Genomic DNA, 14,130 nt, shown 5'->3' with positions numbered 1-14,130 from the left:
TACGTAGACACGTAGCCCCGTCTTCGTATTTACCACGTGTCCACCGTTTTCAACTGTCCCGCGATTTGCATGCGTGTAAGCTGTTAAACGCGTATACTAACGAAGACAGAGAGAGAGAGAGAGAGACAGGGAGAGCGAAAGAGAGAGAAAGAGAGAAAGAGAGAGAGAGAGAGGAAGAAAAGAAAGGAGGACAGAACCGGGAGTAACCGTGTTACACGTGTTCTTAGTGGTCTGGCGGTAATTGTTCCCTTTGCGCTGCTGCTTCAGCTGAAAAGCACGCGAGTGTTGCGAGCAGTCGAGTGAAGTGGCGAGCAATATAATTGCTCTCGTTGGTCTATTAAGGATGTAAATGTGTGTATTAGTGGAAGAACGTAGCGTAGGTAATAATCGTTCGTCTTAAGGACTTTTTCTTTGGCGTTTCAGTGGTTTAAAAGGAGAGAGCGAAGGAAGTAATCGGCGAATGAAAGCGCAGTTGAATGAATCGAAGAGGACAAAATATGACAAGGCATAGCTTGCGTCTTTCGCAGACAAGCGATTTTAAAATTCAATACACTGCCTGCTGGATAATTCATACTACTGTTTTATTAAAAAGTATACAAACTATGGAAAAGTGTACGCGCGTTATAAAATATTGCTTGCCAATGAAATCCCTTGGAAATAATAAATGACGAAGCGAGAATTCTTATTTGTTCAAGGGATAAACTTGTGGCTTATAATCCATATAATTCGTCGCGTTACAAGACGTTCTGGTAACTTGATCGATTATGCTAGCAGTATACTTGGCTCGCCGCGGTGGCCCGCCACTGACAAACATACTAACAGGTTTCCGCGTTTCCTTGACAGCTTTGTCGTATGGCTCGCTAGAATACGATGGGAATTTGTGGAAGCAACCAGAGTGATTTCCACCGGGTTTCTTTGGGAATGGAACGTAAAGAATACCAGGGCCTATTATTTTAGGCGCCTGATCGACCGGTCGTACGTAAGTAGGTCCAAAATCTTTGTCCTGGTAAGGATTCGGCGGAAAATGATCCAGTGGCGCGCTGGCATTCAGAAATCGACCCGGTTGCGCTGTTGCATTTTAGAGTAATTAGCGTAGGAAGGAAAATTAATTAATTAACATAAAGTAATGAATCATTTTTTCTTTTCGAACGCGCGTGGAACACTATGCAGTATTTTTAGAAAGCATCTTTATTCAGCGTGACACACCACAGAGCGGCCGGTACATAATTAATCTACCAGGCTAATAATAATTAAGCGAGTGAAAATCACCGGTTTAGTTAATTCTGCGTGTTTGAAGACCCCTTTCTTTTCCTTTTAAGTTAGTCTCGACAAAAGTTTGAAAGCTCGCATAGAGCACGGTAAAAGAGCGAGGAGAAAGAAAGCAGCCGTCTAAGCGTAGCTAGGTTTCATTTTCTTTCCTCTCTTACGACAAAAATGTAATTAGTTGCACCGGCTTGGGAAACAAAATGTTACCCAAGAAGAGGAAAAAAAAAAGCGAAAACGAGGGTGAACGTGGGTCTCCAATCTTCTTTCGCGTTAGAAGACTTCTGTATATTAGCTCGATAATATTGTCTGTCTTGTCTACCGCTGCCAGGGACGAGCAACGAACAAAAAAAAAGAAAAAAAAAAAAATAAGAAATAAGAAGCGAGACCGACGTGGCAAATACAAAAATTAGAGGATACATGACGCTGTAGCATATGCTCGTTCACCAACGTATTTGAACGCTTACTCGAAAGTATCTGTTGTACGAAATTTTGAAATTTCATTTGCACTGTAATAAGTAGAGTGTGTGGATATTTATGCAAATTCGTAATTCTACGAATGCAATTTAAATAATGAAACCTAGATGGAAGTTTGTTTTACCCGCTAAACGTCATAACCCATGTTACACTATGGATATTTCATATATTTCTGCGAATCGAGTTCGTTTTATGCATTTTGCAACTTTCAAGTGTCTTATAAAAAATGCATAAAATTCACAATGTGGTAATAAAATATAACCATATTCTTCTTTCACATTTGTGCCAAACTGTACCAGTACAATCATGGCACACGTGTTTCGTTACAGTGCGCGTGAATCTTCGAAATAGTCTATTACAAAACAAAATCCATTACCTGCGCGTTCTTGCGGCGGGTCATAAGGATCGTAGGAATACGATGGAAAGGGATTCAAACAAATGTTGGCGTATCCTGGACCACCGAGAGGATTGGGTTTAATCTTCACGTTCGGCAGTTCGGGCCTCTGTCCTCCCTTTTTACGTTCTTCTGGCGCAGTTCTGAAGTAAGTTACTTTCTCGAAACATCCATGATAATCGCCAGGCGTGGAATGTTTCTTGGCAGGAGAGGGTGGCAACAGAGTTCCTCCGATTTTTGCCTGATCACGTTCCAACTGCGAAACGGTGGATGTATCAGGTTGGCTTCTTTAGCATTGTTGCTAGAACTACAAAAGTAAGACTCCTCAAACTTTCATATTTAACGCTTGTCTTAATACTTCTTAAGCTTTGGCACAACTTTAAATTCCAACCGATAGAAAATTAACTTTGTGATTTTAGATTCTTCGATTTCGAATCGAAACGATATCTCGTTGCACTTTGCAATATTCCTCAATGATTTTAATATATTGGGTCGTCCGAAAAGTTCTTTCCGTTTTGTAAGAAAATAATGGATACACGTTTCCCCTTTTATATTATTTTATCGAATTACGTATGTAGTATCGCGGACAAAAGGCCTAGGAGTTAGCGGGTGGACCACATACAATGTCGCGAGAGCCGAGGCGTCTCTTCAATCGTATAGTTTTGTAAAAAGGGCCTACGTGGCCTTGGCCACGAGCGGTCGCGGAACACGCGCGTGGCGGGTCTACGGAAAGACAAAAGATATGCGAGAGCAGTCAGTTTTAGTTTGGAAGTCGGAAAGTTGCAGTCGAGAAGTCGGAGAGTGCGAGTTGCGTTGTAGAGTATAGTGTTGCTAGCGTTGTCGAGAGAGTGTGGTCCGCGTGAGAGAGAACGTTGGATCCGTTGTGGCGAGAATTGTCTAAATTATAGCGCGTTAGTGCGATTAGTTCATGTTAAACAACCATCGTTTTTCCGTCTATATCTGTACAATCCATTCGTTATAAATAAATCACAAATATCAGGATATAATAACATTATATTCCATTGACGATACTACACGTATGATCCATTTTGTTCAATCAAAATTAAGATCGCAACGTTCGACAGATTAGGTTTCATGTTTGTATAAAGATGAGTCGTTGTAAAAGACGTGTCTGTAAAAGAAAGACACTTCTCCGACAACCTAACAGTTTCAAATCTCGATTTACAATTCGGAGAATTGCGTAAGAAATTTTAGATCTTTCAATTTCAAAATCACTACAGATGCCAAACACGCGGAGAAAGACAACGCTGCCAGCGATCAATGAATTCGACCCAATTACATCGTGCGATTACCTGTTCTTTCGCTTCGATGCGCCATGGCTCGTGCAATGCCTCTCCATCAAAAATTCGCACGAATTTCTCCTCAAATAGATCAGTCGATGGCCCCGCCAGCATTTGAGGTCCTTTTTCAATACCTTCGCGAAATTTCACAGGAATTCCCTGGTACTTGTCGAAGGGTGCCGGGGATGGATCGTGGAAATACCCTTCGGAAAATAAAACAGAAGTATCAGCGAGTAAAGAAAGTTCTCATCCATCGACGAAGTATACTTTACCTATTCTATCGAGATCCGTTTTTCCAAATCGTTTGCCCAAAGGTTCCAATATGTATCTCCTTTTCTCCATTGTTGTATCCGATTTGATACTTTAACTTATTCTATTTCGTATGTGAAATACGAATAACCTGAAATTTTATCTGATTTTCGTATGATCCTGAGCGTCAATTGTCCGAACAAACAACGAATTCGTTGATAATTCAGTTTTCAATATCGGAAGATCTTTTTATGGGAAAGTTTTTGAAGAAAATGTCCTTTTTATTGTCCAGCATCATTTTTAAATCGTATTTCACTTAGGCACTGACGAGTTGTTCTTCAAATATTTTGAAAAAGAAATCTTTCAACGTAATCTGAAAATCTTCACGGACCTTCGGACTTTGTTTCGTCGATTTTTCGGAAAATTGAAGGAAAACACGTTTTTCGGTAACTGTGCTCGATACATTCGCCACTTTTTCTCGCAGTCAATATTTTATTCATCGCGAAATACTAGATTTATGGAGCTATTGGCCCTAGAAGGATTCAAAGTTCAGCTTGTTTTAAAACTGTTATCCTCTTTACCGACATATCGATCAATACAAAAAAGAAACGAAACAAGAGATCGTTCTATGAAACGCGACTATACCTATAAATCAAACAAATAGAACTACTGACCGTATACATAGCAAGTACATTGAATTGAAAGGTAAAAGGTAAGACGCGAGTAGCAATGTGTTGTAAACGGAATGAGTACAAATGTATTGAATCTTTTCAATTCGTTTGCTGCATACAAAGAACGCAAACACGGTCGGAGACGCGATCAAAAATATTATCGACACTTGTTTCTCTACTTCGTAGCATGAATAATCAAAGTATAACAAATTTTTCACGATAAGGAAAAAATATTGAATCCAATATACATCGCATACAATGGCTCGACAAATTATTCGAACGCGCGCCACTAACACCCTAAGCAATAAAAATCGCAAACAAATTTTTCCGAGCCATCTTCCATCGATAAAATATGATTTATTAAATCTATGAAACCGAAAAACTTTCGAATCTGGGATAAAACTTGGTTCGTATCAACTCGATTCCCGCTTGCTGACGTTCGACACATTTCGCGTGAATGAAAATCCTTTCGACGAACACCGATGTAATTGCAAATCCTCGAAATCCTTGGAAAATCTTCGCTCTGGTTTACAAGCAGTCACGGAATCGATGCTACTTCGTGACAGACATTCGTCGTTCTTGAGATTCCTCGGCTTCGGATAACTGAATAGGCAAGAAAACGTTTTCACCACTGATGAAACGTTCCTAACCGGTCTCTTCACGGTAATGAGTTGTTCTTAATGAGTTGATGTTGCCAGACGAGATGTTACCATTCGCAATGGTAATGGTGGAAACATTTCATTACCGCGTTGTTTGTGAACACCGTTTATCTGCTTGCGCATGATTTATATACATAGACTAGACAGAGTGTACTTTCCAACCTACGATTCGCATAATTATTCAGGACAAGAGTTTTCGTTCATAGAAATGGAATAACCCTTCCACCAAGAACAAGCTGAATCGGTGGGATAAGTTTTGTTACCGTAAATCTTCTACCGTTATCGACGACGTTAACTTTGAGCTTCAAAATCGAGGTTTACGTTCGCGGATATTCGCTTTTAGAAAAATTCCCATTAAATTGAAGTTGGATTACATTTTTTCGAGTATTAACTTTTAGCCAGTATTTCCGACCCATGAATAGCAACGACGATTTCGATTCGATTGTTTAATCTCGAAATTAGCCCTTCCATAAAACTTTCTATTAGGTTGTCCGGAAAGTGTCTTTCTTTCGCAAACGCGTTTTTTACAACAGTGCACCTTCGTACAAAGGTGAAACCAAGTCTGTGAAATGTCGCGGTGTTTATCTCGACAGAACGAAATGGATCGTACGTAATTCGACAAGATAACATGAAACCAAGAAAATTGAGCGTCTATTATTTCCTCATAAAACGAAAGAAACTTTTCGGACGACCTAATATATTCAAAGGATAAACATTGTCTGGAAAATTCGGATTAATGATATTTACCACATTTTTCTGCTGTGATCTAAATAGCGATTTAAACGTAGCTTTACTTCGTGTTTGATTATCGCGCTATCGCAAATTCACTGGTGGTAGTCGGTAGCAGACTGTACACAGACATTCGGCAAAAAGACGCTGTCTCGTCCCATGTTCCCCGACGATTTACAGTCCACTCGGTCTGGCCGCGTTCTCGCGCACGTGTACACGCTCTCAGACGTAACTAAGGTTGCTGCGCTAAGTTGCAGGCAAACAGATGTAATGGCGAAGCTATGCCGGATAAAGCGGACGTGTGTTTACACGCGAGCCTGAAACATACGGACGTGCATTCGGATGTAGCGAAAATTAGCGCATTAAGCGCGAGATGGAGCACACTGAGTAAAATTCCGCGCGTGGAATTTACAACCGAGCCAAAACACGCGCGCGGTTGTTACTTTAAGTTTCGCAGGCGAATTATTCGTTAACGAATATTCCAAAGCAGCGCCAGCCGGAGGTTTCGTTATGAATCCGTAGAAACGCAAACTCTCTGCGTACAACGTCCCGCTCAAGTTTTTCTCAATCCACTTTCAGATTGCTGAATCGGAGTCGAAGCGTTGATTCGTAAATTGCTTTTACGTAGAGCAACTTTATTGCTACGTTTCGTTGAATCGTATAGCGGCACGTGTGTTGCGTACATGCAGCTTTCGGATTTAGGATGTTTGCGTAGTGTTTTAGGCAAAAAGAAAGCAATTTTTCAGATTAGGATATTTCCAAAGAAATACATTTCCGTAATTTTCTCTGAGACGACTGTTTCATCGAGCGCACAAACATTCGCAACGTTCGAAATTTCGTCGAATCGTTAATCATGTACTCGATTGAAGTAATACTTGATTCGAGTAATCGAATACTCTCGTTACAATTAGCTGCGATCATGAAAATATAAATTTAAGTAAACATTTACGGCCTACTGATCTCCGGTGTTATAATACAAACTTTATCGTATCCTTAACCTGAAGTGATTTGTTATACGCGTTGGTTTATTAGAAAGGCGAATGATAAAATTGTAATAGTCAGTGCATATTAAAATCACTTTAAATACAAGTACAGAGGTAGTGTACGCCGGTCGTTATCATCGCTCGCTCAATGCTACTGTTCAACTCTACGCTCGCTGTTCCACTATATGATTCGCTATAATCATCATTCTAGAGAGCACGTTTGTCTATCTGTATCTGTCTATCGACCAGTGGTATTACAAAGCAAATGTGAAATTGCGACGAAATATTCTTAAAAATTGGAACATGGCGAAACCGCAGAAGCCAGCCGAATCGAACCGAAACGAAACGAAATTTCTTGAAACGTCGTTAACTGTAAAGCGCATCACGATGCCGTAGCCGTAGGTTCGCGATAAAGTTCGCGGAAGCGGGGAACTCCATTATCCAGAGAGGCGACAATACAACTTTCCTTTTCAACGTAGCTGCAGATCGTTCCCGGAGCGAATCTCTCGGAGGATCGGTCGCTCCACCGCGGAATCGGGTACGCGTCGTACCGGCAATTTCCTGCACCCTATCTGCCGCCATATTTTCATGGGATCCGGCTGCAGTCGGCTCGCGGAACCGGAGCGACAACGGCTGCGATAATAACTAAACTTTCGATTGCCGGGGCGAACCATTAAGATAAGACGAGGCAAAAGGGAACGACGCCCAGCTTTAAGGAGACCAACGGAAGATGAACAGAGTGTGGGAGAGAGAGCGAGATAGAGAGAGAGAGAGAGAGAGAAAGAGAGAGAGAGAGAGCTCGACTCTCGAGTTGGAAATCGGTGGATGGCGGAAGATGAGAGGAGAGTTGGGTGAGATCGGAAAAGAAGGTGTCGGAAAAAGGAAGCGGAATGGAGACGGTCTCTCCTGAAAGGAAGCCAAGTTACCGGAGAAGGAGGAAAAGGAGAAAAGGACACGGATATATATCTGCCTTTCGAGAGATCGATTAAGATTAAACGCCTAGTTGCCGGGCTTAAGTCCCGGATACAATAGGGAAGCTGAGATTGGGTTTCACGGATTGAAATCAAGGACGTGGTCGTTTAATTTGCAAATGGAAAGGATCGCGGCCACTCTGTCGTTTCTTTTAAGGTGGTTCTCAGAGGGATAAGGTCTGACAGGTGACGCTCCGGTCAAGGAATATTCCCGCGTTGCTGCGGTCCAACTTGCTCCACCTTGGAACACGGAACAAGTTCCAAGGAACTATAGTACTTCGTACGAACTCGAAGGAGTTGGTTTCCGATTGATGCCGCGATGTCCGAAGCGGACGAGTGTGTTTTGTACATTGATTCGAAGGCTCAAAGATGGTAATTAGAAGTTTGAAAAAATATATTCGGGAGAAAATGTAAAGTATGTGTCCATAAGTAGAGGAAAGAAACATTACAAACGTTATTTTCTAAATTGACTTTGCTATTTACTGTTTATATTACTGGATATACATCGTCTGCTTGTTATTATCAGTTATAAAGTAATAATAAAGAATTAATTGCCTAGTCATGAGAAAATAAAACGATTATTTGAATAATCTCGATCATACAGCATCCGAGCAACGATCGCCATCCCAGTTGCGAGGATTACAGCGAAAATCTCGAGATAAATGTATCAAATGTAGGTTACACCTTGACTGCGGATTTTTCTGCATTTATAGGAAGTTGGAAGATGTGAAAATATATAGAATGCCCCAGGTACGGTACTTTTATTAGTTACAATATTTAGTAAATGATATGATTTTCTAGCCGGGTTCCATATTTTTAAATATACCCCGTATCTTGTCGACTTTTTCATAAAAGCGTGGTAAAATCATTTGGGCGATTTTGTGAAAAAAGAATTATTAGGTGCCTGGACTTGCACGAACGCGATTAGGAGGCAATTAGTTTGCTCGGGCGCAGTGGAATCGTCAAGCGGAGGCGAGGGCTGAAAATCATTTTCTGCGCCGTGAATCCGTGTGAGTCGTGCAAAAAATGACTAGAAACGCGAGGATCCAGAAAAGATTAATGCGTTAACGAGAGTTTCGGGTCATCCCCTTTATCTGGAGGCCGGCTACACCGGAAGATAGATAATTTAAAAGACCCGAACGCGTAGATACTGTTTGCCCTTTCCCATTCTCGATATTCAGCTCATTTTTTATTCGTTTCTTTCTCGCTGCTCCTCCTACTCTCTTCTTCCTTTTTTATTTTTTTGTACTTGTTACAATGTCAAACGAGTAATCCCTCCCGTGACCTGATTCTTGCCACGAGCGTGATCGAAGAAATCAAATTTCGAGTTAAGAAATTTTTACATTTCATTAACGATGACGATAATACATAGAGCAGCAAGCATCTAAACTATTATCGTAATTATTTCACCATATTTGTAATTATCTTAGAATAAAGAGCAACGGGGGAAACAAATATCGGGAAACTTGAAATAATTAATACTTTCGCGTCTTAAGAGAAAACCAAAGACCGTTCGTTGTGGCTGGATAATATTCATCTTGACGAACGTAAAAATAACTATAAAAATGCTAAGGATGATTAGAATGAAAAATGACTTGAATGTATACGATAGTAAGAATTATGCCGGATTTTTCCTCCAATGGCAGATTATTTCGAAAAGGATCGATGACGCAACGTGTGCGTCATTAGACGCAAAAGTATTAATGTCGATGTGATCTGTTAACGATGATCCGACATTGTCCGCGTGTCGAAAATGATGCGCTCGAAGTTAGAGGAAACGAGCCTTTGTCGGCATTTAGAATTCTAATTACAATGTTTCTCTGATTTCATTTCGCGTCTATGATGGAACTCGAGCAAAACCGTGCAACCAATACGAAAAAAGATCGATGCGATTAGATTTGTGTGGCGTATCGAACTTTCCAAATGGTCGTTAATTCCGCGTTAGTTCCCTGTTTTTCGCCACCGTGTGCCATTCGTTTCGCCCCATGGCGAGTGCATCCGCGGATAATCAAGAAGTTTGTCACGAACGCGACCTCTTTGATATATGCGTTCATCGCAGGATAACGAAATTAAGGAAGCGCAGTTCGATCCTTGCTATCGGTCTCTGGGAACATACCTTGGCCTGATTCGATCTCATTAGTCCGAAAGGAAGAACGTCGCGGAGAAGGAGGAGGATTCCCTGGAGAATACCGAAACGCTGCTTCCAACACGACCTGACAAAAAATGAATGGAGGTTGTCTCTGTTTTTCCAGTCAGGAGAGATTTCTCGGTGCCGATCGTTCTCCCTCGTGTTCGTTTGACGTTTGGTACAACTCATTTCTTTTGTATCCAATTTCGTTGTACTTCGACGTGACGCAGAAATTTAGCGACTATTTGTGATTTAGCGAAACAGTGAAATTTAGCGAACCGAGGATTCTTAACGAATACTGTTATTTGTTGTTCGGTTACGGATTTTTATACATATACATATTTCTATAAATACAAGCAAAGAAATATACCAAATATCGTTGAAATACTTCGAATTTGAAATATACCGAAATTTGTTTCGCTCGTCAGAAATTACAGCGAATATTCTGCGTTAAATATCTTTGCGCATTGTGAGCATTCTATGCATTTTTGTACTTTTATGGTTCGCACAAATGCGTAAAACTATCAGGTATACGTATTAATCGATGTTGAGAAAGAAATCGAAGGAAAGGAGAATGTTAAAGACAATTAGAGCTAGATTATCGTTAAGTCATTTACAATGAAATAATCGTCATATAACGTGGAATTTTGAATCATGATTTCCAGTAACAGCGTGCAAGGTATTCCAAGATATAAGATTTTAGCTAATTGGTCTGGATCCTCGTATATGTATAATTCTACTTATTTTAAAAGAATCCTGCTAAAGACTGGTACTTGGAATTAACTCGGTGGCAAATTCTGTCTGCATTAGAAGGCTGAGTACAGCAGCGAAGAATTTTCTTTAGTTACTTAAGCAACTTTGCCGGGTTTCTCGTGTAACGGTTTTCCCTAAGAACAGTTTCCCAAGGAAGCTTAAAGTTTCGTTGAGCATCGTGAGTTTAACCGGAACAAAAACATTTCTGTTCGTCGGTAAAGCCACCCGGGCCACCCTTAAACGGTCGAAACGACTTCAATCATAATACGGTATCGCGACCCGCGATAAAAAATTTCATTAGCAAAGTAATTAATTAAACGAATGTCAAACGCGGCGATACTACCGATCATAACGCGTTCCTTTACTGGATTCTGCGGGACAACGCCGAATGTTATATCCGCGATCATGAAAATTCAATTCACAAATACGCCATCATCTGCAGTTTTCTCTCGTGTCGATCCTGTACGATCATTTACGATATAATCAACATATTATCGCAGTATCATGAATGAGGGGCCTGGGGGGTGTCGGGTGAATTATAAACGAGCGGTTGCCGAGCATGTATGTAGCGAGGCTAGGACAAAAGACAAGGGGCTGCTAGGGGACGAAGAACGAATTAATAACAGTACGAGTCGAGATGTCAAAGAGTGCGGATTGCGTTGATGAGAGTCGACTCGTTGATTAATTACTTAGTCGTGCTGATTATTATACGTCTGCTGCGATTAGTTCGTGTTTAACGAACATTATTCTCTGTTCAATCAACGCCTGTTCAATATACTTATCATTAATAAACTAACTATAGTAGTCACGATACTACATTATTGATTATATCGGAGGGAAAAGATGCGAGCGTGTATGAATAGTACAAGATGGGATATAATGTAGAATAATATATAAAGAAATATAAAACAATAGATAAAGATGAACAATACGAACTATAGTATATATTCCCTATGAAAAATATTTTTTTTTTATTTGGTAGGCTTTTTACAATCAATTCTCATTGAGAATTAGAAATAAATTATTTTGACGTGGTACCGTAACTTGGATTATAAGAGTGTATAGTATGTTTGATTCTAGTTGAATCTAATGCTTAAATCTAAAGGGTCCTTTTAGTCTGCGGACCTGATCCGCCGTGTCAAGTAATATGAAAAATATTCCTGAAAAAATTGTGATCGTATTTTTGAATTTAAACAGGGAATGTTAGCGCGTCGAACGGTCAGTGTTGATTCGATTAAGCTTTTCATTGGGCAAAGTTCTCGTTGTAATTACTTCGAAAGGAATTTAATAACTGTAGTTCATTGTAATGTTAATGTTCAATGAGTATCGGTGTAGTTGCCGGAAAACAATTCCTGCAAGTTTGGTCGAATTTCAGATTATAATTATATTTGTTCGTTATAACGCTTGTTCGGGAGAATCCGATGGTATCGAACAGGCTCGGAAATCGATAAATAGATACGTAATTAATTTGTTTCTGAAAAATGCGGATTGATTGGACGACGTAAGGAAACTATTTACGTTGTTCCGTTATTGGAAACTATTTTCCTGGTGCATCGGAGTTATACTTGTGTAATCAGAGCTTTGTTTATTTAATTTTAATCCGAATTTTATCAGCTTCATTTGCATCGTTCAAACGAGCCTCTTAGAAACCAAACTAATTAACCTCCTCCTCTTATCAATTTTTTAATTTCGTTACTTGACTATACGATTAAAAAGTTTAAAAAACAGATGATTTATTTTCTCGAGCTCATTCATCGCTAGAACATAGCGTAAATAATGGTAAACTCTGACGTGAATTTAAAAAGACAATATTCGTAACATCATCGTTGTTCCTTATTTTTCGATTGATAAAGTTGATCGATGTGGCTGGCTGTAACTCACTTTGATATTCCTTTCGTGTTTTATCCGACAGAATGTAATTTGAAATATCAGTGTTGTTTACTTTGAAAAATTATCGAAAAGTTTTAATCTCAGATAAAATGAACGTTCTATTCCTATTTCATTCGTTCCGTTTGCACAGCATGTGCAGCAGCTAGTAATCGTTTGCGTTAAAATCATCGTCCACTGTACGTTGAGAATTTCATTACAGAAGAGATATATACGTCATTGTGTTTCATGAGTGGTCGGAATAATTTACATTTCGGTACCTTCATAAATTACCCTAGCACAAATATCGCATGACTTGATGCGTTCTACATAATTTGTACCTTTAGTAGTTAGAATAATATAAACATTTTGAATAAATCTACTTATAGCTTCTGTTAATATGCATAATCGATATTATATCTGTGAATTAAGCGTAGCGGTGCATTTGCTAAAAAAGAAATTCAATGGTAAAATAATCGAATTGAAAGTTTCACGCTATTTTTTCAAATTCTACGACCAGACCGTCGCCTATGCATCGAATGTTTACGATCCACTTGGCGCATTGAACATCGCCTGCTCGTTTATTTTCCTTTCAAAGAATAATGCTCAAGTGCTGTGCCTCTTTTGTTCCGACAATAAAGATCGTTTGTTCGGGCACTCATAAACCAAGAGAACAATAATTTTATCAAGGCGCGCAGTTATGTTTCTTACCGGGAAGGGTTTGATCCGTAAAATTGTCGCGTTATTGCTCGTAAACGCTGCGAACTGACCGTGAAATAAAATATTCTCGCGTGCTCTGTAATCAAAAGTTTCATGCGTCGGCTTCGTTATAAAAATTTGACGACCTGTCCAGCCCGAAAGCCACGTAACAATTGGATAAAAGGTAACGTCCGTTAGATTTTCGCTGTTTAATTCCAGGATAAAAATCATCGAGCCAAGTTCCTTGAAAACTTTTAATCTCCGAAATGTTCCATTTCTGATTCATGGGAGAAGTGAAATTTTTTATTCTCCAAGTTCTGAAAGCTTTGGAGAAGTTTTAATTATATGAATTATATATTTTTAACTCAAACAACACTTTTAGAGGGAACAACTCAATTAGTACACTATCCGGGAATAATTAATTCCCCTCAGATTCTTCTTTTGTACACTACGCGATGATAATGAATTTTGTTCCTTCGTTCCTTTCCTATGCTGTATCAGATTAATAAACCTCGCGGGGAAAAGTAATTAAAAAATTATTAATTGCAGTAAACTCTAGGAAAAAGACCGAAGACAGTGTTTCCAATAAATTACCCTGTAACTTTTAAATTTCATAATGTTTTACATAACGCGCGTAATACACTGTTACATATCAAAGATTTCTATGTTGAATGTTCAAATATTTCCACTGTACGCGTTCAAACAATGTGAATAGTTTTATGACAAAGAACATTGACACGACGACGATGAACGGGTTGAACGACCAGGCCAAGACATTTCTGCTTCGTTAATTCGAAACTGGGAGAAGTCAGCTAGCTCGACGACGACGCAAAGCCGATCGATCTTTGCCAGCAGCTTCCTTGAAGAGGATGTTGTTCGATGGTCGAAGCAACCGCACAAACAGATCGCCAGAAAGGCGATGGTTAAGCATCAGACGAGATACGTAGCCCGGTTGCCCATGTCGTAGGAGCGGCACGCGTCCCAGGA

The 14,130-nt window shown here is 39.8% G+C and overlaps 1 protein-coding gene across 1 annotated transcript; it reads right to left on the bottom strand.

The window, feature by feature from the left end:
* Positions 1–682: 682 nt before the first annotated feature.
* On the bottom strand, positions 683–3,777 carry LOC122572332 (UPF0602 protein C4orf47-like). Its single transcript, XM_043737194.1, has 4 exons — positions 3,708–3,777; positions 3,448–3,638; positions 2,117–2,390; positions 683–1,068 (listed from the first exon to the last, which is right to left on the bottom strand). Exons 1-4 carry the CDS (start codon positions 3,775–3,777, stop codon positions 683–685), a joined length of 921 nt encoding a protein of 306 aa, XP_043593129.1.
* Between the last annotated feature and the right edge of the window lie 10,353 nt (positions 3,778–14,130).

Source organism: Bombus pyrosoma, linkage group LG11 (genome assembly GCF_014825855.1).
Source record: "Bombus pyrosoma isolate SC7728 linkage group LG11, ASM1482585v1, whole genome shotgun sequence".
Classification (NCBI taxonomy): domain Eukaryota; kingdom Metazoa; phylum Arthropoda; class Insecta; order Hymenoptera; family Apidae; genus Bombus; species Bombus pyrosoma.
The sequence above is the reverse complement of the archived record's forward strand: the minus strand, read 5'-3'. Positions and strand labels throughout refer to the sequence as shown.